The 27,278-nt window shown below is 42.7% G+C and overlaps 1 protein-coding gene across 1 annotated transcript in view; it reads left to right on the top strand.

Moving 5' to 3' along the window:
• Positions 1-11,992, top strand: part of LOC111951103 (protein Wnt-11-like) — a 20,281-nt gene extending 8,289 nt beyond the window's left edge. Inside the window, exon 6 of the mRNA XM_023969119.3 lies at positions 8,862-11,992. Coding sequence (XP_023824887.1) covers positions 8,862-9,036 — 175 coding nt within the window. The 3' untranslated portion in view covers positions 9,037-11,992. The remainder of the gene's footprint in view (positions 1-8,861) is intronic.
• Positions 11,993-27,278: the final 15,286 nt, after the last annotated feature.

Here is a 27,278-nt window from a genome sequence, read left to right as displayed (position 1 = left end):
GTGTGTGTGTGTGTGTGTGTGTGTGTGTGTGTGTGTGTGTGTGTTTTTAAAAGCAGGGTGTTATGGGTGGCACATTGTGGAAGTATATACTGTAGGAACATATAAAATCAGAGCTCCTCTTTTGCAAAACTCTGGTGGCAGACACCATTTTGTTTTAAGAATCTCTGACAAAGAAAGTGGTCCCGGAGATTGGCCTGTCTGTGGCATGTCTGAGCACGTGTCCCTGACATGACCGTTGTGACTTGGGCCCTTGTGTTGCAATCAGACAGGGGTGAGTAATGCGGTTATTCTTAGGGCCTGAGTGCATTCAGCTGATATCGATTTGAGAGGTAATGGTCCCCAAAAATAGAATAAGACTCTCTATTCATCTGAAGTGTTTTATTAGGAATTAGAAACTGGTTGGTTCGAGCCCTGAATGCTGATTGGCTGACAGCCGTGATATATCAGACCATATTCCACAGGTATGACAAAATATTTATTTATACTACTCTAATTATGCTGGTAACCAGTTTATAATAGCAATAATGCACCTCGGGGGTTTGTGGTAAGTGGCCAATATACCACGGCTAAGGCCTGTATCCAGGCACTCCGCGTTGAGTCATGCGTGAGAACAGCCTTGGCCATATACCACACCCCCCCAGGCCTTATTGCTTAAATATATGTTGCATGTTGTTGGTCTGACAACTGTGAGAACTTAGCGGAAAGTAAGGGACATTTTCTTTGTCTGAGGTAAGGGCCAGATATAGAGAGAGGTCTGGCCACCCCCCTTCTACAAAAATGTGCTAGCCATCTTTGGCAGCCTAGTGGATTTTCTGCCTTTCGCGTCTTTTGCCATGGGTATCCATTTTAGCAGCATATTCCTGAATCTCTGCTATTTGGTTTTGGACTGCAGAAGACGTATGACAAATGTAAAACGGAGTAGGGTTTTGTGGTTGGCAGCTCTTGGAGCTGGAAATGCAGACTAACATATGTGGACCATTGAAAACAATTAATGTAAATGTCTCTTTACTATTCCTAGAGCCAGCTATAGTCCAAATGTCAAGTGTCATGTGCCTAGCCCTGAGCTACTGAGCAGCAGGCCACTTAACAGATACTGTAACCTGAAGACATATTGCGCGTCAGGTGCACTCAATGTGCTCCATGCATTTGCTGCCCCCAACCTGATAATGGTCCCACCACACGTGGTCTATAGCATGTACACTATTTAGTCCTTTATGCCGAGTCTTAAGGCACCATCAGCCTCCTGCAATCGTTGGTGGCAGTCTGCAAGGGGACGTGTGACACTGATGTGCCGTGTGGTGTGTGCTTCCAAGAGGGTCCCAGAGGTCTAGGGATGTTTTAACCGCCCCATCCCACACCTCCTCCTCGCCATCACATGGCCTCATCACAGCACCATACTCCTCACCCCCACGATCCCTAGACACTCCACAAGAGCTAGTGGGATACCCAGACGGAGCCATGTTCAGTGGTGCACACTTCAGGATGGCCTTATCTGTGTTTACTCTTCAAGTGAATTCTAATCTCACTACTCCTCGCCATGGATAGCTTTGACCCCATTGACAGTTGTGTAAAGTACTTAAGTAAAAATACTTTAAAGTACTACTTAAGTAGTTTACTATMTATATTTTTGACTACTTTTACTTCGCTTAAGAAAATATTGTACTTTTGTTCTCCATACATTTTCCTTGARACCAAAAAGAACTCGTTACATTTTGAACGCTTAGCAGGACAAATAGTCAAAAAAGTCAAATTCACGCACTTATCAACCGAACATCCCTGATCATCCCTACTGCCTCTGATCTGGTGGACTCACTCAACACACATGCTTCATTTGTAAATTATGTCTGAATGTTGGAGTGTGCCCGTGGCTTTCTGTAAATAAATAAAAAACAAGAAAATGGTGCCATCTGGTTTGCTTAATATTAGGATTTGGAAATTATTTATACTTTTACCTTTGATACTTAAATATATTTTAAACCAAATACTTAGACTTTTATTCAAGTAGAATTTTACTGGGTGACTTTTACTTTTACTTGAGTCATTTTCTATTAAGGTATCTCTTAAGTATGACCGTTGGGTACTTTTTCCACCACTGCCCTTTGATAATATCTGGAGTGGAGTAGCAGCAAACATGAAGCCTACTCAGTTAGGGACAGAAATGTTGGGCGCCTCTTCTGTAGAAAGTTGTCCTTTACAAGTGTCCTATAGTGATGTTCGTTGTGGGATTAGAATGTGTTCTGTAATAATAGAAAATCAAATCAAATCAAAGTTTATTTGTCACGTGCGCCGAATACAACAGATGTAGACCTTACAGTGAAATGCTTACTTACAGGCTCTAACCAATGGTGCGGGGAAAAAAGGTATGTGTGTGTGTGTGTGTAGGTAAGTAAAGAAATAAAACAACAGTAAAAAGACATTTGAAAAAAGAGTAGCAAGGCTATATACAGACACCTGTTAGTCAGGCTTATTGAGGTAGTATGTACGGTACATGTAGGTATGGTAAAAGTGACTATGCATATATGATGAACAGAGAGTAGCAGTAGCGTAAAAGAGGGGTTGGTGGATGGTTGGTGGAGTGACACAAGGCAGATAGCCCGGTTAGCCAATGTGCGAGAGCACTGGTTGGTCGGCCCAATTGAGGTAGTATGTACATGAATGTATAGTTAAAGTGACTTTGCATATATGATAAACAGAGAGTAGCAGCAGCGTAAATGAGGGGTTGGGGAATAGTCCGGGTAACCATCTGGTTACCTGTTCAGGAGTCTTATGGCTTGGGGGTAAAAACTGTTGAGAAGCCTTTTTGTCCGAGACTTGGCACTCCGGTACCGCTTGCCATGAGGTAGTAGAGAGAACAGTCTATGACTGGGGTGGCTGGAGTCTTTGACAGTTTTTAGGGCCTTCCTCTGACACCGCCTGGTGTAGAGGTCCTGGATGGCAGGCAGCTTTGCCCCAGTGATGTACTGGGCCGTACGCACTACCCTCTGAAGTGCCTTGCGGTCGGAGGCCGAGCAATTGCCGTACCAGGCAGTGATGCAACCGTGGGTCTAGGGTTTCTGGGATAATGGTGTTGCTGTGAGCCATTACCAGCCTTTCAAAGCACTTCATGGCTAAGGACGTGAGTGCTATGAGTCTGTAGTCATTTAGGCAGGTTGCCTTTGTGTTCTTGGGCACAGGGACTATGGTGGTCTGCTTGAAGCATGTTGGTATTACAGYCTCTATCAGGGACATGTTGAAAATGTCAGTGTAGACACCTGCCAGTTGGTCAGCACATGCCCGGAGCACACGTCCTGGTAATCCGTCTGGCCCCGCAGCCTTGTGTATGTTGACCTGTTTAAAGGTCTTACTCACATCGGCTACGGAGAGCGATATCACACAGTCGTCCGGAACAGCTGATGCTCTCATGCATGCCTCAGTGTTGCTTACCTCGAAGCGAGCATAGAAGTGATTTAGCTCGTCTGGTAGGCTTGTGTCACTAGGCAGCTCGCGGCTGTGCTTCCCTTTGTAGTCTGTAATAGTTTTTTAATCCCTGCCACATCCGACGAGCGTCGGAGCCGGTGTAGTATGATTCAATCTTAGCCCTGTATTGACGCTTTGCCTGTTTGATGGTTCSTCGCAGGGCATAGCGGGATTTCTTGTAAGCTTCCGGGTTAGAGTCCCGCACCTTGAAAACGGCAGCTCTACCCTTTAGCTCAGTGCAAATGTTGCATGTAATCCATGGCTTCTGGTTGGGGTATGTACGTACAGTCACTGTGGGGACGACGTCCTCAATGCACTTATTGATAAAGCCAGTGACTGATGTGGTGTATTCCTCAATGTCATCGGAAGAATCCCGGAACATGTTCCAGTCTGTGATAGCAAAGCAATCCTGTAGTTTAGCATCTGCTTCATCTGACCATTTTTTTATAGACCGAGTCACTGGTGCTTCCTGCTTTAATTTTTGCTTGTAAGCAGGAATCAGGAGGATAGAGTTGTGGTCGGATTTATCAAATGGAGGGCGAGGGAGAGCTTTGTACGCGTCTCTGTGTGTGGAGTACAGGTGATCTAGAATTGTTTTCCCTCTGGTTGCACATTTAACATGTTGATAGAGATTTGGTAGAACTGATTTAAGTTTCCCTGCATTAAAGTCTCCGGACACTAGGAGTGCCGCCTCTGGGTGAGTGGTTTCCTGTTTGCTTATTTCCTTATACAGCTGACTGAGTGCGGTCTTAGTGCAATGCATAACAAGTTACATTTCAATAATATCCCCGGATCTGAGGGATGATCAGTGTCTCAAAGGTAACAAGCACTGTGGGTCTTGCGTGTGACGGCACCATCGAAGGATGTGTTTTAATTCAGAATGAGATTAGTAGCTCTGACTGTGAGTGACAGCTGTGTGAGAGTGATGTGGAGTTAACAGACTGTGCTGTCCTTTTGATCCATTAACTTGCACCAGATAGGGCAGATTTTCCCTGACAAAACAAATCTGTGTAGAGCTATTGTTAATTGCCCCATCCCAAAGGCCATTATTGTAAGGATGGGAGAGCATAATATACAAGGAAATTCTCAAAGCTGCTAATGAGAACCTTGACGACCTTGTACCTAGCCGGGGGGGATTCCGGTGGGGTGCCCCCACCCAGGCAGTGGCAGTGCTGGCAACAGTACCTGCAGTAACACATGGGGAGGGGGTCACACTCAGACATTCAGAGAGGGGGCATATTATTGTGGCCCTGGTGGCACAAAATCAAAGGTCTGACTGCACGGAGAGATGCTTAGAATATGGTCCCTACGGGGGACCATGTTATGGGTGTTTCAGGGGAAGGGGGTATATCTGACCTCCATCACCTAGGACCTGACAATGGGTAATCAAATCTCCCCATTTCTTTGCTCAGTTTTGCAGGCCTTCTCATACAGCTGCAACTGTATATGCATTCGTAAATCAATACCTTTCTTGAGTTGGGCTCTAGGATAGTGCAACTGTTGAGAATCTGAGTCTATGGTTGTTGTGGGGGAAAGGGGTTGAGTGTGTATGAGTGTGTGTGTGTGTGTGTGTGTGTGTGTGTGTGTATCCCAACTGTTGCGAGGGAGTAAAAGATGTTAGGGACAATATAGGATGAATCACAATAATTGTTTGCTAAAATAATAATTGCTTGCCATAATGTAATTTTGGTAAGCGAGACTGGTGAGAGGTAAAAATCCTTTGCATAAATTACCTACATTACTACAAATATTAATAGCTAATTATGTAAAATAAGATAAACATGATTTTTTAAATATACTGTATATATTCAGTATATACATTTTTTAAATGGCTATATATAATACAAATGGAGGTGAGGGCGATGGAAATGCATTTGGCGGTTGATTTGCTTCTGTTCTGTGGGTGGCACTGTGTGTTCTTTTCGAAGGATGGGTCCCTGTCTCTTCGGGGCCATGGGATCCGGGGGGGCGGAGGTGGTCTGCCGGGCATTGGGATGACAACCCAACTCGGGATGAGGAGAGATTTTAGTGGGTGGAATAGTGCGGACCAATTGGATGTTTACTTAGTAGCAATGCAAATATCATGGTACAGCTATATTGACACCTAATCATCATGTTCGTTGTTAATGGTACGTTTACAGACATGTATTTTGATAAACAGAATTGAAACTTGTGTCTCATTATGGTAAGTGGTGAAATAAGTATAGACAGTTATAATTGTAATGGCTTAGCAGATAATAAGAAAAGACAATCAGTATTTACCTGGCTAAAAGAGAAGGAATATAATATCTATTGTTTACAGGAAACTCATTCAACAATTTTAGATGAAGTTGTGTGGAAAAAGGACTGGGGGGCGAAATATATTTCTCCCATCAGCAAAGAAACTCAAAAGTGGTGATGATATTAATTAACAGTAATTTTGATCTAAATGTGCAAATTGTGCAAACAGATCATCAAGGTAGATGGATGATTTTAAATATGTTATTGGACCATAAACAGATATGGCTTATTAACCTATACGGTCCAAATAATGATGATCCAAGCTTCTTTGAAAATATATATAAGAATTTATCAACTCTACAAGCAAAACTAGACTATTATTATGGTGGGAGATTATAATACAGTTTTAAATACCTCTATGGACCGTAAAGGAAATCACACTACACACTATCACCTTCAGGCACTTAAGGAAATCATGAATGTCATGGATATATTTGTGGATATGTGGATATATGTGGATATATGGAGGCTTAAATACCATGACCTAGTGAGATATACATGGCGGAGGCTTAATCAAGCTACTGTAGTTGTKTTGATTACTTTCTTATGTCATTCTCTCTGGCACCAAAAGTTTAAAATGTGTTGATAGGGGACAGAATGTGGTCGGATCATCACATAATTAGCATATATATATATATATACACTGCTCAAAAAAATAAATGGAACACTTAAACAACACAATGTAACTCCAAGTCAATCACACTTCTGTGAAATCAAACTGTCCACTTAGGAAGCAACACTGATTGACAATAAATTTCACATGCTGTTGTGCAAATGGCATAGACAAAAGGTGGAAATTATAGGCAATTAGTAAGACACCCCCAATAAAGGAATGGTTCTGCAGGTGGTGACCACAGACCACTTCTCAGTTCCTATGATTCCTGGCTGATGTTTTGGTCCACTTTTTGAATGCTGGCGGTGCTTTCACTCTAGTGGTAGCATGACGGAGTCTACAACCCACACAAGTGGCTCAGTAGTGCAGCTCATCCAGGATGGCACATCAATGTGAGCTGTGGCAAGAAGGTTTGCTGTGTCTGTCAGCGTAGTGTCCAGAGCATGGAGGCGCTACCAGGAGACAGGCCAGTACATCAGGAGACGTGGAGGAGGCAACAACCCAGCAGCAGGACCGCTACCTCCGCCTTTGGCAAGGAGGAGCAGGAGGAGCACTGCCAGAGCCATGCAAAATGACCTCCAGCAGGCCACAAATGTGCATGTGTCTGCTCAAACGGTCAGAAACAGACTCCATGAGGGTGGTATGAGGGCCCGACGTCCACAGGTGGGGGTTGTGCTTACAGCCCAACACCGTGCAGGACGTTTGGCATTTGCCAGAGAACACCAAGATTGGCAAATTCGCCACTGGCGCCCTGTGCTCTTCACAGATGAAAGCAGGTTCACACTGAGCACATGAGCACATGTGACAGACGTGACAGAGTCTGGAGACGCCGTGGAGAATGTTCTGCTGCCTGCAACATCCTCCAGCATGACCGGTTTGGCGGTGGGTCAGTCATGGTGTGGGGTGGCATTTCTTTGGGGGGCCGCACAGCCCTCCATGTGCTCGCCAGAGGTAGCCTAACTGCCATTAGGTACCGAGATGAGATCCTCAGACCCCTTGTGAGACCATATGCTGGTGCGGTTGGCCCTGGGTTCCTCCTAATGCAAGACAATGCTAGACCTCATGTGGCTGGAGTGTGTCAGCAGTTCCTGCAAGAGGAAGGCATTGATGCTATGGACTGGCCCGCCCGTTCCCCAGACCTGAATCCAATTGAGCACATCTGGGACATCATGTCTCGCTCCATCCACCAACGCCACATTGCACCACAGACTGTCCAGGAGTTGGCGGATGCTTTAGTCCAGGTCTGGAGGAGATCCTTCAGGAGACCATCCGCCACCTCATCAGGAGCATGCCCAGGCGTTGTAGGGAGGTCATACAGGCACGTGGAGGCCACAAACACTACTGAGCCTCATTTTGACTTGGACATTCAGGACATTAGGACATTACATCAAAGTTGGATCAGCCTGTAGTGTGGTTTTCCACTTTAATTTTGAGTGTGACTCCAAATCCAGACCTCCATGGGTTGATCAATTTGATTTCCATTGATCATTTTTGTGTGATTTTGTTGTCAGCAACATTCAACTATGTAAAGAAAAAAGTATTTAATAAGAATATTTCATTCATTCAGATCTAGGATGTGTTATTTTAGTGTTCCCTTTATTTTTTTGAGCAGTGTATATATATATATATATATATTTGGGTATGTACAGTATGTGTATGTATGTATGTATATGGATATATATATATTTACCCAAAAATTATATGGGGATTGGAAATGATTTAGACAATTACATTGATGGAAGCAACAATCTATCCTCAATATTAAAGCTGATCCAGCCCCTAAAAATAAACAAAAAGAAAAAGGTAAAAAAAAAGAAAAAATAGGAGTCTGTCCTACTTATTCCAATGACTCACCCTCCCTCCCTCCCTACCCACCACCCCTTCCCTCCTTTTCCCTCCTCTGTGTCAGCAGCCTTCAGCCATCCTCTTAGTGTCTCTGTCTCCCACCACGCTGGCCATTAACACTCTGCTATTATAAATCAATGCAATTATGTGGAGAGAGAGGGTTAAATAGAGGGAGGGCTCCCCTGTGTATCCACTCTGATTTATGATAGAGCTATTCTCTGCTCACATAAGATGCCCCTGGGCTTAAGAAATTAAAGGGTACAAAGCGAAGCATCTGCTGCCCTCAGAAAAAACACGTGGGAGATTGTTTGGGTGAATGCACAATAAGCATTTGTCAAGCTCTCCCTTTTTCAATACATTTGTGAGGCTTGGGTTGGACTTTTTGGGGTTGATATTTGAGAGAGGAAGTATTCTAAGATCAATGGTGTTGTTTGAGCGGGGAATTCATTGGGGAGACCGTGTGTATCTGTGTGTGTGTGTGTGTATGTGTGCGTGCGTGCGTGTGTGTAAATGTTAGGGACCTTGAGGGCTTTCCATTGACCAAAATGTATTACCGGTGTATAGAATGGTTTGTTTCTCTGTCATTTGTTTGGGAGCAGACAGTGTCATTTATGGATGCAAAAAAGGATTAAGACTAATTTTAACTCGCTCTCTCTGTCCATTCCAGGCAGTGCAACAAGACGTCCATCGGCAGCGATAGCTGCGACCTGATGTGCTGTGGGCGAGGCTACAACCCCTACACAGAGAAGCTGGTGGAACGCTGCCACTGCAAGTACCACTGGTGCTGCTATGTCACGTGTAAGAAGTGTGAGAGGATTGTGGAGAGATACGTCTGCAAATGAGTCCATGTTGTCTACTTCATCCATCCAGTCTCTGGGCTGGGGCCACAGATAACCAAAGCACTACGTTTCCAAGATGCCTTACTTTTGTCTTAAGCTTTAGCATGTATATTTTGACAAGAAACAGTTCATTTTTGTTCATCATTTTTTACTAAACCCTGACCCACAAGCAGGACTAAAAAGTTAAACATTTTTACGAACGTGGACAAATGGGTGTTGTGACAATGCCTATCGGTTTACGTGAAGACCACCGTCCTCAAGGGTTTTTTCTTTCCTTACACTTGCCATACTTGGATATCAAAAGTCTATTTTCATATACCTTTATTAAAATAAATTATATTGGATGTTTGTTTTTTTGTACTTCTGGTCACGCTCTGATGTTGACGTTCACCGTTTCCACGGAATTCAAAGGGTTCTGAAGGATCCATATTTTTTATTGCTCAAATGATACTCGTTTTTTCAAGAGAGAAAGACACGCAAAGAAAGAGAGGAAAAAGGTACAAAACACACAAAGGGAACTTCAAGTACTTTCAGTCATGGAACTTTTTTAGTAACTGGTGTTGAACTGTGGACACTTCAACTCGAATGGGGACTCGCCTGCAGACAGAAAGTTCTGTGTGCATCCTCAGAAAAAGGAAAAAGAACTCCCAGTGTTAGAAACAGCACATCATCCCTATAATGTCTGACATGCAGGTAGTCCAAAGCCTAACGCTCAGAGCATGTGAACAGAACACATCGGTCTCATATAATCCTGTGTTATTATGAACCACTCTTGAGTGGATGTACATACTGTCTTTTTGTATGCTGAATTAAATAATTAAATATTTATAAACTAATTAAAGAATCTTTACCAAACTCTTTAAAAATTTCCCAAGAACGCACATTATCATCATCATCATGGTGAAAAACTTGTTGGTCATTTAGAAAAAACTTGTCAAGAGAACTACATAATCTCACAAGCTGATGTTTTTGGAATAGACTAGCTATATTTCTTCCCCTCGAAGCATTACTGTTTTAATCTCCAAGTGTTAAGAAAATATACATTTCACACAATCATCTGTGACGCTATGATAAATGAACACACTTGTGATGTGTTGTAGTGTTTCATCTCAAGGCCAATTGGGATCAACCTCTCAATTACAAAATACCTGGGAAACTGTTTGTTTGGACATTCCTCACTGTCACAAAGACCATTGTAAGAAAGCTTTAATTCTATCACAGGTTTAGCCTAACGCTCATATGAATTAGGTGAGATCTTGGAAGTGGTTAAACCTCCAATTAAAAAACGAAATAAATCTAATTTATTTGAATACAAAGGGTTAGGTTGTAACTAAAAGGAACTCTGTAAGTCAGAAGTATTACCCTCTGACCAAACCTTGTGTTGCCTTGTGGTTCTCATGATTCTTAACAGACACAAATAGCTAGCGAGGGCTTGAAGCTAAGCATCTTGGCCAATGCTGTGCTCTGACACATTGAGGCTTGAACCTGCACAAGCCGAACACATGTACCACTATTGACCTAGCCTGCCCATGGGGGCACAGATGCTGCCAACACAGCTACAGAAATATAGAACAGCAGGGGAAGTATGTTTAATAGAACGCAATCATTGTTACATGAGCGTTTTGGAGGCCTTTTATGAGCTCGGTTTGTGTTTGCAGCGGTCAATAACTGCTAACAAATTGGTTGATAGGSATGTTTTAACTGATTAAAGTCATTCTATTTTAGGAATTATGAGAAATGTACAGCGGAGTGGATTCCAGATACACTGGGCGCGTTTGAGTGGTAAGGCGAAAGTAGCCGACTGTAAGCGGAAGTTGACGAGTAAAGTCGGGGGAGGTACAAATGCACCGACAGCAAGTCAGACAACTTCTGCTGTTTCTAGAAAACGTTACAATGGGAGACATGGCAATCGCCTTTGTTATTGTCGATAAAGTTGATGTTATCAAAATTACACTTCTACACAAAGCTAAACATGATCAACATGTTCTAAGGAATTCATATTTTGATGATAAGGAAATAAGATACCATGCCAAGCTCTTTCTAACATTCACAGGACTTGTTTTGTATTTTTGTGATGGTTTTCTCAAAATATTAGAAGGTAGTGAGTGCACAGGCTACTAGAATGAGAACATACAGAGCCCTCCGTAATTATTGGCACAGTGAAGCATTTAGTCTTCTTTTGGCTCTGTACTACAGCACTTTAAATTTGAAATGATATGGCGATGAGGTTAAAGTGCAGACTGTCAGCTTTCATTTGAGGTTATTTTCATCCATATCGGGTGAACCGTTTAGGAATGACAGCAAAGCTATCAACCAGGCAAGGGGTGGATACATTGAAGTGTCTGAAATAATATAAGACTTTTTTGGTTACTATATGATTCCATATGTGTTATTTCATAGTTTTGATGTCTTCACTATTATTCTACAATGTAGAAAATAGTAAAACATTAAGAAAAACCCTTGAATGACTAGGTGTGTCCAAACTTTTGACTGGTACTGTATATGTGTATTAAAGTAGTCAAAAGTTTAGTATTTTGTCCCATATTCCTAACATGCAATGATTGCATCAAGCTTGTGACACTACAAATTTGTTGGATGCATTTGCTGTTTGTTTTGGTTGTGTTTCAGATTATTTAGTGCCCAATAGAAATGAATGGTAAATCATGTATTGTGTCACTTTGGAATCATTTACATTGTAAAAAAGAATAGCATATGTTTCTAAACACTTCTAAACATGTACATTAATGTGGATGCTACCATGATTACGGATAGTCCTGAATGAATCGTCAATAATGATGAGTGAGAAAGTTACAGACGCACAAATATCATACCCACCAAAAAATGCTAACCTCCCCTGTTACTTGCCATTACTTCATTTCTTGTACCTTCCTCATTATTATTTGTGATTGTGCAACATGGAATTATAACAGATGTGATTAAATGGAGTCCACAAAGATTATTCCTGTATGGTAATTGATTGCATGTCATCATCACTATAGACTGCAGTGAATTTCTTTAATTCTCAACCTTTATGTTGCTTTTGTCAGTAAACATGTAAAGAACAGCATTTTATTCAATCAGATGAATGACAAAGCACGCATGTGATAGGATAAGTTACTGGGTAAAAAACATGACAATAATTATACTACACATGTACATCAGTTCACATAAGTTACAGGGTAAACAATATGCCAAGTAATATGCCAAGCACTCAAATGCACTTGGTATTGAACCCACGACTGTTGTCTGGGGTACTTCAAATCGAATCTAGTATAATGTTATATGTCACATGTTTTGTAAACAACAGGTGTAGACTAACAGTGAAATGCTTACTTTACAGGCCCTTCCCAACAATGCAGAGACAAAGAAAGTAGAGAAATAATAGAAAAATAAAACACATAACAATAACGTAATAGTAGATACACAATGAGTAACAATAACTTGGCATTATACAAGGGGTACCAGTACAGAGTCAATGTGCAGTGGTACGAGGTAATTGAGTTATATATGTACATATAACTAGGAATAAAGTGACAGATAATAAACAGTAGCAGCAGCGTATGTGATGAGTCAAAAAAGTTTGTGCAAAAAAAGTAAATGCAGATAGTCCGGCTAGCTATTTGGTTAATGTAGCAGTCTTATGCCTTGGGGGTAGAAGCTGTTCAGGGTCCTGTTGGTTCCAAACATGCTGCATCGGTACCGCTTGCCATGTGGTAGCAGAGAGAACAGTCTATGTGGCTGGAATCTTTGACAATTTTTAGGGCCTTCCTCTGACACTACCTGGTATAGAGGTTCTGGATGGCAGGGAGCTCAGCCCCAGTGATGTACTGGGCTGTACGCAGTACCCTCTGCAGCGCRTTGTGGTCGGATGCCAAGCAGTTGCCATACCAAGCAGTGATGCAGCCAGTCAAGATACTCTCAATGGGGCTGGTGTACAACTTTTTGAGGACCTGAGGACCCATGCCAAATCTTTTCAGCGTCTTGAGGGGGAGATGCGTTTTCGTGCCCTCTCCACGACTGTGTTGGTGTGTTTGGACAATGATAGATCCTTAGTGATGTGGACATCGAGGAACTTGAAACTCTCTACCCCCATCCACTACCGCCCTGTCGATGATGATTGCTTGGCCTTCCGTTTCCTGTAGTCCACGATCAGCTCCATTGTCTTGCTGATGTTGAGGGAGAAGTTGATGTCCTGGCACCACACTACCTGGTCTCTAACTTCCTCCCTATAGGCTGTCTCATCGTCATCGCTGATGGTGTTGGAGTTGTGCACTGCCACACAGTCATGGGTGAATAGGAAGTAGAGGAGGGGACTAAGCCCGCACCCCTGAGGGGCACCCGTGTTGAGGGTCAGTGTGGCGGATGTGTTGTTGCCTACCCTCACCACCTGGGGATGTCCCATCAGGAAGTCCAGGATCCAGTTGCAGAGGGATGTGTTCAGTCCCATGGTCCTTAGCTTAGTTATGAGCTTGGAGGGCACTATATTGTTGAACGCTGAGCTATAGTCAATAAACAGCATTTTCACATACTGTAGGTGCCTTTTGTCCAAGTGGGAAAGGGCAGTGTGGAGTGCAATAAAGATTGAGTCATCTGCAGATTTGTTAGGGCGGTATGCAAATTGGAGTGGGTCCAGGGTGTCTGGGATTATGGTGTTGATGTGAGCCATGACCAGCCTTTCAAAGCATTTGTCTGCTCATTAAGGGTCTATTTCCCGGACACAGATTAAGCCTCTAAAATTGCCAGTGTAGAAATCCCCTAAAATAACCCACATGCAGCTTACAATATGCATTCTATTTTATTCACACTTAATAGACAGTCAACAAATTTGCATTTCTTTGGTGACAGCAAAATTGCATACAAGACAAATTGTAGACTATAACATGGGACACAACATTACATCTAGATAGGTACAGTAGGATATTTCATTTATTTATGTTAGAAATTTGGATCACATGTAATTAGATCCTAAGGATGTAAGAATAAAGTTTTATTTAAACTCTAAATAGTCATCCACTCAAAACAGTAAACATTGCATTGATAATAACCAATGATAGTTGGCGACATCAACCATTTATGAGCATGTAGTGCCTTCTGCTTCCAAAAAAACAGAAGAAGGTTGTCTCGAACAATGCTTTGATTCCGACTTCAAGTTGCAGTTGGTGAGGAGCAACGGTTGAAATGTCCAGTCAACTGCAGTCGAAAGATCATGACCTTTGATCACGTGGTTGTTGTAAAGGCATGCAGTTGACATGTTGTCGCAAGTCGGACAATTTTTATACCATAATGCAACACACTTTGAAAGGGGGTGACCAACGTTGGTCAACATTTTGACAAAAGTGATCCGCTCGAACGCACCCACAATGTTTCCTGTAATCCAGACAAGCCAGTGTCATGGATACATTTACATTACATTTAAGTCATTTAGCAGACGCTCTTATCCAGAGCGACTTACAAATTGGAAAGTTCATACATATTCATCCTGGTCCCCCCGTGGGGAATGAACCCACAACCCTGGCGTTGCAAGCGCCATGCTCTACCAACTGAGCCACACGAGACCAGATGATGGATACATAACCCTCTTTTCATGCTGTGTTAGAACAGTACATATGGCATATAGAAACACAGTGTAGAAGGAGTGAACAATGGACACTATCTACTTAGAATCTTCAAAGGGCGTCCTGTGAACCTATCTGTCAGCATTCTAAAAGCAGTGCCAGCAAGTAAGGATGGACACAATCTGTCATGATGGGGAATGGGTGTGGGGGGTAAATGGGTGATGGAGGAGGGTAGTGGGTGGAGAGCTAGAGTTCTGGGAGAAAGAATAGTGAACAGTGAGTCCACTAAAGCCATGCTGTCATAGACTGTGTGCATGCTGGTCTCATAGACTAGATGTAACATAGTAAATGGAAATACGGGACACTCAAATTAGTATATGTTACGTTTGGTATGGTTACATAAGACAGAAGGTTACTTTGGGCAAAAACTAAAGGAGGGTGGTTGGACCGGGTGGATGGGTAGGCGTATGACACAAATGTCTAGCAACACAAAGGTTGCGTGTTTGAATCTCACCTTGGACAACTTCAGCATTTTAGCAACTTTGCAACTACTTAGTACTCTTTAGCTATTTTGCAACTACTTAGCATGTACGATAACCCTTCCCCTAACCTAACTCCTAACCCTACCCTTAACCCTTAACCCTAAGCCTAGCTAACATTAGCCACCTAGCTAACATTCACATCAAATTGGAATTCTTAACATATCATACGTATTGCAAATTCATAACATATTGTAAGAATTGCAATTCTTAACATAACATACATATTGTAATTCGTAACATATCATACGAACTGTAATTCGTAATATATCATATGAATTGTAATTCGGAACATATCATCCGAAATGGATGATGGACATCTGCAAATGAATACATACCATACCAACGTAACATATCATACTAATTTGAATGTCCTAGATTTTCATTTACCATGTTACATCTACCCCTGAGTCCATGTTGGTGTGTGTGGGTGTGATGTGAATGGACAGTATATGGCTGTATGTTGACTCTTGACTTGGAGTGCAATAGTAAACACCATCCTTTCACAAGGCCTCCACTTGACCCTTTGAACACAAAGACAGTGCACTTTTACTAATGGTAACATGAAGGATTTTCCACAGCCTGGCATTAGAGCCATACGAAGTAAACTATATGTATTTCTGAGCACCTCCAAGACATACGATATGGAATGTACTACTGGTCTAATGGTGTAGACCAGGTATTCCAAACTGGGGTATACCAAATAAAAATGTGATTCACATTTTTTTTAAATAAATAAAATAATAATTTATTCAAAAAATAAATACAAATTCTTCACATTTTCAAACAGTACATTTATATTTTCCAACGGGGCTCAAAATTTGGGTGAGGTTTTTTAATCACCTGAGTAGCCTCTTTTCTCTGCCAAAAATAAAATGAAACCATCTAGTGTTCAGCGAAATAACAACACAATGTCAGATACAGGTAGCCTAGTCAAATAATTAACATCCAATCACATTAACCGTTACTCTCTAGCGGGAAAACTCTAAATGCGCAGACATTTAGAAACAAAACGTGACAATTTAAAAAATAAGCCCAGGGAGTTTTTTGAGCGAGAATAAAGACGACTTTCAAATAGTAAGATGTATTAAAGCAACAGATACCATTAATAAGAAGGGGCTAGAAGCGTTTTATATGGTGAGCTCCCGGGTGGCTAGGAGAGGCAAGCCCCATACTATTGTGGAGGACTTCATTATTCCTGCTGCTGTGGGTATGGCTGGGACAATGCTGTGGGAAAAGGCCCAAAAAACTATACAGACAATTCCTCCATCAAACAACACTGTTTCAAGACGCATCAGTGACATGGCAGGAGATGTTTTGAAACAATTACTGCTTCGCATACAAGCCAGTGAATTATATGCGTTACAGCTGGATGAGTCAACAGACGTGGTGGGCCTGGCACAGCTCCTGGTATATGTCATTTACGTTTATTAAGGAAGACATCCTCTTCTGCAAACCACTGGAAGCCAGGACAACATGAGAGGATATTTTTTAAAGTACTGGACGGCTTTGTGACATCAAATGGATTTGGTGGTCAAGATGTGTTGGTATATGTACTGATGGCGCAAAAGCCATGACAGGGAGACATAGTGGAGTGGTAACGCGCGTGCAAGCAGTTGCCCCCGACACCACTTGGGTACACTGCAGCATTCACCGAGAGACTCTTGCTGCCAAGGGAATGCCTGACAGCTTGAAAGACGTTTTGGACACTACAGTGAAAATTGTTAACTTTGTTAAAGCAAGGCCCCTGAAGTCCATGTATGTCTGCATTATGCAATAATGGGCAGTGAACATGTAACACTTTTATAACATACAAAGTGCGCGGTTATCAAGGGTAAAGTATTGACAACTTTTTTTTTAAATTGAGAGACGAGCACAACTTTCTTTACCGACCATAATTTTCACTTGTCTGACCGCTTGCATGATGACGAGTTTCTCACACGACTGGCCTATCTAGGTGATGTTTTTTCTCACCTGAATGATCTGAATCTAGATTTACAGGGAATCTCTGCAACTATATTCAATGTGCGTTACAAAATTGAGGCTATGATTAAGAAGTTGGAGCTCTTTCTGTCTGCATTAAACAGGACAACACACAGGTCTTTCCATATGATTTTTTTGTGTGCAAGGAACTCAAGCTTTTCCGACAATGTCAAATGTGATATAGCAAGCACCTGAGCCAGCTGGTGCGCAATTATGCAGATTACTTTCCCGAAACGACAGACACAAACAACTGGATTCATTATCCCTTTCATGCCCTGCCTCCAGTCCACTTACCGATATCTGAACAAGAGACCTGATCGAAATTGCAACAAGCAGTTCTGTGAAAATGTAATTTAATCAAAACCACTGCCAGATTTCTGGATAGGGCTGCGCTCAGAGTTTCTTGCCTTGGCAAATCGCGTTGTTAATTAAGACACCCTTTGCAAGAGTGGATTCTCGTCCCTCACTCGCATGAAAACTAAATACAGGCACAGACCGGTTGTGGAAAATGATGGACAGGAGTTCCGCAGCGGAACTCCTCCACATTCCACTGAAAAGGCAGAGCGGGAAATTCAATTATTATTATTTTTTTTATTTAACTTCACACAATTAACAAGTCCAATACAGCATTTGAAAGATAAACATCTTGTGAATCAGCCAACATGTCCGATTTTTTAATGTATTACAGCAAAAAACACCACGTATATTTATGTTAGCTCACCACCAAATACAAAAAGAGGACAGACATTTTTCACAGCACCGGTAGCATGCAGGTAGCATGCACAAAGCCAAACTAACTAACCTAGAACTAACCTAAATAACCTAAAAAAACTACCTCAGATGACAGTCCTATAACATGTTACACAATAAATCTATGTTTTGTTCGAAAAAGTGCATATTTGAGCTATAAATCAGTTTTACATTACTGCTACCATCATAGCTACAGTCAGAAATCGCACGGAGATAGCCAGAGTAATACAGACACCAACGTCAACTACCTAATTACACATCATAAAACATTTCAGAAAAATATATGGTGGATAGCAAATAAAGACAAAGACTTGTGAATACAGCCAATATTTCCGATTTTAAAATGTTTTACAGCGAAAACACCACGTATATTTATGTTAGCTCACCACCAAATACAAAAGACAGACAGACATTTTTCACAGCAACGTAGCATGCAGGTAGCATGCACAAAGCCAACCTAACTAACCTAGAACCAACCTAAATAACCTAGAAAAAACTCCCTCAGATGACAGTCCTATAACATGTTACACAAAAAATCTATGTTGTTCGAAAAATGTGCATATTTGAGCTATAAATCAGTTTTACATTACTGCTACCATCATAGCTACCATCATAGCTACAGTCAGAAATCGCACGGGAGTAGCCAGAGTAAATACAGACACCAACGTCAACTACCTAATTACTCATCATAAAACATTTCAGAAAAATATATGGTGGATAGCTAATGAAAGACAAAGATCTTGTGAATACAGCCAATATTTCCGATTTTGAAGTGTTTTACAGCGAAACAACACATATATCGTTATATTAGCTTACTACAATAGCTAACACACAGCAGCATCTATTAAAGACAAAGGTAGCGATAGCACAGTTCGACAGATATATGAAATCGCATCCCAAATTGGGTCCTTATCTTTGTTGACTCCCATCAGAATGTTGTACAAGGGTCCTTTCTTCAGAACCGTCTTTGTTTGGATCCAGAACGAACTATTTCCCTCTTGAATTAGCAAGCACACTGGCCGTGCGCGCCTAACCTCTCCTTCTTGAACAAATTCCTCCAAAGCATCACGTCTAAAGTCCCGAATAAATTTCAATAATATAATTAAACTATATTGAAAAAACATACTTTAGGAGATATTGTGACATGTATCAAATAAAATCGAAGCCGGAGATCATATTCACCTATAACGACGGTTTCCAGGAGGCGATTCCAGGTCCAACTTCGCGCCTTCCAAAAAAAATTAATGGCGGACCTCTCACTCCAAGAGGTTGTATTCAATCCCAGAACGAGATAATCAAGTCATTTCTGCTCTCACTTCCGCATGACACCCAGGGAAGGTGTATGACGTGTTTCTACAGTCAAAGTGACATGCCCTTTTATAGACAAGCTCTTGAAGAGAGACCTCGCTTTTGGAAATCTCACTTCCGGATAGGAAATGGGCTGTAAAAAGATTCTTTTTACTTAGAGAAATAATTCAAACGGTTTTAGAAACTAGAGAGTGTTTTCTATCCAATAGTAATAATAATATGCATATTGTACGAGCAAGAATTGAGTACGAGGCCGTTTAAATTGGATACGATTTTCCCGCAAAGTGAAAATAGCACCCCCTATCCCAAAGAAGTTAAGACTGATACTCTCTCCAATACAACCCAACATTGCAGAGTTATGTGCATCCTTTCAAGCACACCCTTCAACATTATACCAGTTTAATATGCTGCCCGAATGTATTCGCTCCCATATCAGCTAAAAATAGAATGTCATCATTTTTGCTCCTGGATAAAATCCACATGGCTAGCAGCTCTTTTTACGGTTTCAAAATATCCTAAAATTGGGTAGTTATTATTTCTAAACAAATTACCTTTTGGTGGGGATTCTAATAAGGCTACAATGTTGTTTGTTTTATTGTTTGAACCGTTGTTGGGTTTATATTTGGGTATCAACACAAAATATGCTACTTTGATGCATAGCCTATAGATCAGATCAAGGAACAGCGTTTACATTTTCATCACTTTTGTTTTCATGGATTTATAGCAACACTGGTGATTATTTTTTAGAGCAGTTTAAATTGATAGAATAGACCTAAAGAGAAAGAAGAATAAAATACATTTTTTCTGGTTCCATTTCAACCAAGCGAATTTGGTGGTAAAATACAGCCTCATTGAGAAAGGAGGCGTTCCACAGCTAAGGCATGGCGAAGCAACAACCAATGTTTACATCGCGACGCAACAACCAACGATTGTGTGCCATGTCATCAACTGTGTCATCGACTGACAAATAGCTATAACATATGATTAGGTTAGCTGATACTTAAATACCTATCCAGGCATTGTAAGAGCTGTCAGGCATCAGCAACGTCTAAGCATAGGAATGCGCTCAAAGGGCGATATTTGTTATCAATGCAAAATAGACTGTTCTTTGATGCATAGCCTAAAGATCAGATCAATGAACCAAGCGAGTTTGGTGGTAAAATACAGATTCATTGCCTACACACACACACAACACTACCCCCACGGCTGTGCAAGGAATTCTCCATCCCCTTACAGTATTTGAGTGGAACAAAACTGTGTTGTGAGCAGCATAAGCAGGACTACATCAGAAGCCGCCCGTTTTTGTGAGAATTTATTTTATATCGATATACTGCGTTACGCTCCGAATCGTTGCATTGCGTAAGATCTGCAGAGCCTCTAAGACATATGATACTATACGTCCTCTAATTCGTATGATATTATACAACCGCTATTAATGTAACCTAACGTAACGTAATATATCGTACTAAATGGAGGGAACAGATTTACGTACAAATCCTACGAATTTGTCACGACTTCCGCCGAAGTCGGCTCCTCTCCTTGTTCGGGCGGCGTTCGGCGGTCGACGTCACCGGCTTTCTAGCCATCGCCGCTCCATTRTTCATTGATCCATTTGTTTCGTCTTGTTCCCTGCACACCTGGTTTTCATTCCCCAATCACACTGTATGTATTTATTCCTCTGTTCCCCCTCATGTCTTTGTGTGAAATTGTTTGTGTTACGTGTTAATTGTTGACGAGCCAGACTGGTTTGCTTATACCGTGTTGTTCACGAAGATGTTTATTGTTAAACATATATTATTGTGACTGTTTTGCGCGTTTTGCACTTTTGCCTATGGGCTGGAGGTTTTGACGCAGTTGCGTCCGTCTGTTGGTTTCTCCTGCCTCAATAAAGTGTGCGCCTTTTCACAACTCTCTGCTCTCCTGCACCTGACTTCGCTACCAGTACGCACACACCTGACAGAATTTCACACCACCCATGGAGTCAGCAGGAGCATTTACCCCGGTCAGAGTTGTCGACGAGCGRGTCCGGGAACACTCGGCAATGCTGCAACATCTCAGTGCCACGATGGATCACGTTGTCCAGACCATGGACCGCTGGGAGAGACAGGAAGTCTCTCCAGTGCCTCGACCAGCGCAACCGGGGTTACCTCTACCCGTCCCTCCTGGATCCAGTCCCAGTGGCATGCGTCTCTCCTTTCCCAGGGAGTATGATGGGACTGCAGCACGGTGCCAGGGGTTCCTATTACAGCTGGACCTATACCTGGCCCCGTTCACCCAGCTCCCTCGGGAAGGGAGAGCGTGTCCGCCCTCGTCTCATGCCTCTCGGGGAGAGCTCCACTTTGAGGAGTTCACCCGCCGCTTCCAGGCCGTCTTCGACCATCCACCCGAAGGTAGGGAACGGCTCTTCCACTTGAGGCAGGGGACAAGGAGCGTCCAGGAGTTTGCCCTGGAATTCCGGACCTTGGCCGCCGGAGCAGGATGGAACGACAGTGCCCTTATCAACCACTACCGAGGCAGCCTGCACGAGGACGTCCGACGGGAGTTGGCCTGCAGGGATGCCACCATCACTTTTGACCAACTGGTGGATCTGTCCATCCGGTTGGATAACGTGCTGGTCACCCGCGGACGTCCACAGAGGGCTCTGTCGGTTCCATCTTCCAGCACCCCCGCTCCGGTGCCCATGGAGCTGGGAGGGGCTGCGCGTAGGGAGGCTTGAGGAGGGGCCTTCACGTGCACCATCTGTGGCCACAGAGGGCACACTGCCGGTCAGTGCCGGGTTGGTCCCTCTGGGAGTTGAGGCAGCAGGCAGGGCACTCTGGCGTCACCCCAGGTGAGTCTGCACCACTCTCATCCAGAGTCCTCTGTTGTCCAACTGTTTGTACCTGTTTGTTTTCCTGAGTTTTCCCCGCATTTCCAGCATAAGGCGCTCGTCGATTCAGGTGCGGCTGGGAATTTTATCGACAGAGCGCTCGCCCTTAGTTTAGGGATCCCCATCATTCCTGTGGTTAGACCTTTCCCGGTACACGCTCTGGATAGTTGACCATTAGGGTCCGGGCTAATCAGGGAAGCCACCATCTCCCTGGCCATGGTGACACAGGGGTGTCACGAGGAGAGAATCAGTCTCTTCCTCATTGAGTCTCCTGCGTTTCCCGTGGTACTAAACCTTCCCTGGTTAGCTCGTCATGACCCCACCATTTCATGGCAACAGAGGGCTCTCACGGGGTGGTCGCGAGAGTGTTCAGGGAGGTGTGTAGGGGTTTCCGTTGGTGCTACTACGGTGTAAAGTCCAGACCAGGTCTCCACCATGCGCATTCCCCCAGAATATGCCGATTTGGCTCTCACCTTCTGTAAAAAGAAGGCAACTCAATTACCACCCCATCGACGGGGGGATTGTGCGATAAATCTCCTGGTAGACGCTGCACTTCCCAGAAGTTACGTGTATCCCCTGTCGCAAGCGGAGACAGCGGCTATGTGAGGGTGAGGGTTTACCTGACATTGATGGGGCCCCGGCGTACTCCGTCCATTCCATCCTGGATTCGAGGCGTCAAGCGAGGGGCTTTCAGTACCTCGTGGAGTGAGAGGGTACGACCCGGAGGAGAGGTGCTGGGTTCCGGTGGCGGATGTGTTGGACCCTGAACTGCTGCGGGAGTTCCACCGTCCCCGGCCGGATCGCCCTGCGCCTCACCTTCCGGGTCGTCCCCGAGGCCGGTGTCGGCGCGCTGCTGGAGCCAGTCATGTGGGTATCCATTTTAGAGAGGACCACTAGTGGCTAAAAGAAAATCAACTTGTTGCACATTCTGTCTGTTCTCTTTCTTTCTACACAAAGTACCGAGAGAAGCGGACAGAACATGTGAACAGAATGGCCAGGCAGTTTTGTTGCTCAGCCTTTCACCACCACAGCAGCTTTAGAACACCCATAGTCCCAAGACATTAAAAATCAACACAAACTAATTGTCGCTAAAGTTAACATTTCTATGTATTTTCCAGAGATTAATGTTTAGCCAGAGCAACGGTAGTGGAATTGGTATGACCCTGGTTCTGCGTGAATTGGCCTGTAYTCGACAGGGGAAAGGAGAGTTTAATGGACAGCAGTGAAAATCTCTAGAGGTTGATGTCAGCCAAGACCATAATAATGACCATCACCTTTGTGTACCCTATGGTCTAGATACTTGCTGTGAACGAAGGAGACAAAGAATTTGACTGGAGTAGTAAAGGCTTTGAGATGTACTGACCCATACTGTAAATTCACTTTTGTGAGCCACTCCCCACCCTCCAGCCCTTTGTAAATAGGGCCCAGCAGTATGTGCTGATAAATGCTGCTTTTGTTGTTTTCTGAAATCAGGCAGCTGGCCGGTGCTCCAGGGCAGTTAGGACTAACTGGTAAAATGGGTGAGATGGGGGATCAGGGGAACTGGTGAAGGAAGGTTATGGAGGTTGGTTTAGTGGAGAAATATGTAGATATAATGGGTACTTTCCAGAGAAATAGAATTACAGGTTATGCTATTTCTATGGTGCTTTCCCCCCAAAATCAAGTCAGTCAACAATCATCATAGATACAATACAGATGCTCTCATAATATTGAAGATCAAGACTCTTGACATAGAGAGCAGTCATTATTGACAGTGTCTCAGCACTAAAAGAAGTAGTTACGAAGGAGTTGCGAAACATACCATGTGATTTAGATAAAAGGACACCATTCATGTTAATTGATGTCTTTAGATACTTGTTCCAATTGCATTAACCTCTAAATACCCTAACAGAAAAACATTTCTTTCATCCATTTTAGAATAAGTCTGTAACGTTACAAAATGTGAAAAAAAGGAAGGGGTCTGAATACTTTCCGAATGCTCTGTAAGATCATTATGATCACATGAAAGCATTTGTTTTTGGAACACTTCACGTGTTCACGTAAAATTCATGTGGTTTTTCAGTAAGGGTGTTTCTATAATGGAAAAAGATTTTCATTACACAAAACTAACTTAAGCTGACAACCATGTATTGCCTCGTTTTATGATACTGCTTTTTGACACTGTTACGATTAAACTTAAAAAGTGAACATAAATCTCATGCATTGAGAACATCCATGTCTTTTTAAAGGCGTGAGTCAATGGTGTTACCAAAACAGAGTGAAGAGGAAGAAAGAGAGCAAGACGAAAAGAGAGGGAGCGAGGACGAAAGAGGCACAGAGAGCTAAGTGCTTTGGGAAAGGTTAACAGCGAGCCGTGTAATTACAGTGGATCTGAACAGAGGGCCTACAGAGAAGTCTGCACCCTGAGGAGTCAATAAACCCAGTGGGAAAACGGCTAACTAATTGACATTACTGAGCAGGGTTGAGGACACACACACAGACACACACACACACACACACACGCACGCACACACACATACACACACACACAGACACACAGACACACAGTTATAAAGCCCCTGTCAGTTGTTGTGTGTCTTGTGACTCACCGTATTGTTATCCTGAAGGGCCACCGTAGTTTGGCTAAGCATTGGTGTTATGCTATCTCAGTAACGTGAGCATGTTAGAGTGATAGCTAATAAACCCGAGCCGTTTATTAAGAACAAAATCTCATTCTTCCAACACAACACTGGCATTTAAGCACCATGTGTGATGTATTTAGCATGACGGTATTATAATGTGATATACAGATGGAAGGGGCCTTTAATGTTAAGACTGGCACAAGCCTACTGCTCTCAGGAATCTGACACATATCATTCTTGGGCTGAAACACAGACTTTCAATTTTTCCCTCACTCGTTTTGATGTTCATACGTTGCTATGTTCATCAGGCTAATACCTTCATATTGCATGATAGGGATTTTACTGTCTGGAGTAGCTAATTGGATAGGTAAGGAACCATACTCTAACTGCCACTGCCTTGGTAGGAAACCTTTACACTGCTGAACAATAAGGGTGCTTTCCAGTTCTAACAACCTTTTGGAAGACTATATATGAAGCAAGCTATTGAACCCTTTTGGTTTTATATAGCACCATTTCTTCTGACAGTGTACAGTACATAGTGCCAGGTGACGTACTGCCAGGACTTAAAGTGGGTTACCCTCATGAGCTCACTATATGACCCAGTCAGTCGCAGTCCTCTTCGATCAGGTTATATCTGGCCACTTTCTCTGGTTCCCAAATTAATGGCTGAGGTATAGAATTGAGACGTCCCCCCTCCTAACTGCAAATCAAGCGCATCACGGTAATTTAATCAACCTGCCCTCCAAATCTTTCAACCTGTGCTCTGTTTTCATAATCTTTTGTAGAGTAATAAAAATAAAGGATTTTAAGTGATTAGGGGGATATTAAATATATAAACACACACACACACATTTATTTAAGTATATCTTCCCATCCAATGTATGGGTAAGTTTGAGTAGCCAGATTCCCCGCTACTTTAATTGCTTCCATATTTATTTCAGTGGATGAGGTAATGCCATCTATTTAGTGAAGATTGAGTAGAAATGGCAGTCTGTGAAGCCATTATGTGTGATTATGAGTGTTTGCAGTAGTGATTTCTACTGAGGATCTTGTGAATTGTCTGATTAGAGACATGCACTGGGAGTAGGTGGCAATTCCTATTTTATTCCACGCTAAAAATACAAATCTCTCAATATAGATTTTTATGATTTGGTAACCAAATATGAACATCAATCATCTGATAATCCACCATAGAAAATTGTAGTACACTGAACAAAAATATAAACGCAACATGTAAAGTGTTGGTCCCATGTTTCATGAGCTGAAATAAAGGTCCCAGTAATGTTCCATACGCACAAAAAGCTTCTTTCTATCAAGTTTTGTGCACACATTTGTTTACATGCCTGTTAGTGAGCATTTCTCCTTTGCCAAGATAATCCATCCACCTGACAGGTGTGGCATATCAAAAAGCTGATTAAACATTATGATCATTACACAGGTGCACCTTGTGCTGGGGGACAATAAAAGGCCACTAAAATGTGCATTTTTGTCACACAACACAATGCCACAGATGTCTCAAGTTTTGAGGGAGAATGCAATTGGCATGCTGACTGCAGGAATGTCCACCAGAGCTGTTGCCAGAGAAATTAATGTTCATTTATCTACCATAAGCCGCCTTCAACGTCATTTTAGAGAATTTGGCAGTACGTCCAACCGGCCTTACAACCGCAGACCACATGTAACCACGTCAGCCCAGGACCTCCACATCCGGCTTCTTCACCTACAGGATTGTCTGAGGGAGGAGGGGGATACTGAGGAGTATTTCTATCTGTAATAAAGCCCTTTTGTGGGGGAAAACTTATTCTGATTGGCTGGGCCTCACTCCCCAGTGGGTGGGCCTATGCCCTCCCAGACCCACCCATCGCTGCACCCTTGCTCTGTCATGTGAAATCCATAGACTAGGGCCCAATGAATGATTTCCTTATATGAACTGTAACTCAGTAAAATCTTTGAAATTGTTGCATGTTGCGTTTATATTTTTATTTAGTATATGTCTAATGAAGGTGCTGAAATCATCAATTTTCTATGACTCTGAAGTCTGTGGTAGAATGAAGTGGCCCTTAGGCACAGATCTAGGATCCGTTTACTCAGCCTACATCCTAGTGGAAATTCACAGGCCACAGGTCCACTATAACATACCTGTGTCTGATGTGACTCTGATTTACTGGGCCATATTGAAAGTGTTTGGAAATTAAACCCAAATAAAGTGGTGAAGCTAGATGCACACCAAGCAGCTAGCAGACACACTCTCATTACTTTGCTCTCTGCCCTCAAAATGGCCCAAGATTAAAATCTTGTTAGGGTTCAACCAAACACTGGCTCCTTGTCTACTGAAGGCAGATCCTTTAAGCTGCCCTAAAAGAGAGGTGCCTATGATCGCACAGCAACCCCCTCTGTCTCATTCTTTCTGAGTCTGAACACTGCAATGGATCGGCCAATGTAACGAAAATGCATTTTTTCCTCTGGTGAGAATGCCCTTAAAGAAAAACAACGAGTTCACATTTGGAAAACACATCAACTTCACATAAGATCACGTGTTCACTTGAAAACATTTGTTTTTGGAAGACTTCACACTGGTTCACATGTGCAATTCATGTGTTTTTTCCTGTAAGGTTGGGTA

Source organism: Salvelinus sp. IW2-2015, linkage group LG23 (genome assembly GCF_002910315.2).
Source record: "Salvelinus sp. IW2-2015 linkage group LG23, ASM291031v2, whole genome shotgun sequence".
Taxonomy (NCBI): Eukaryota; Metazoa; Chordata; class Actinopteri; order Salmoniformes; family Salmonidae; genus Salvelinus; species Salvelinus sp. IW2-2015.
This window is presented reverse-complemented; position numbering and strand designations above follow the sequence as displayed.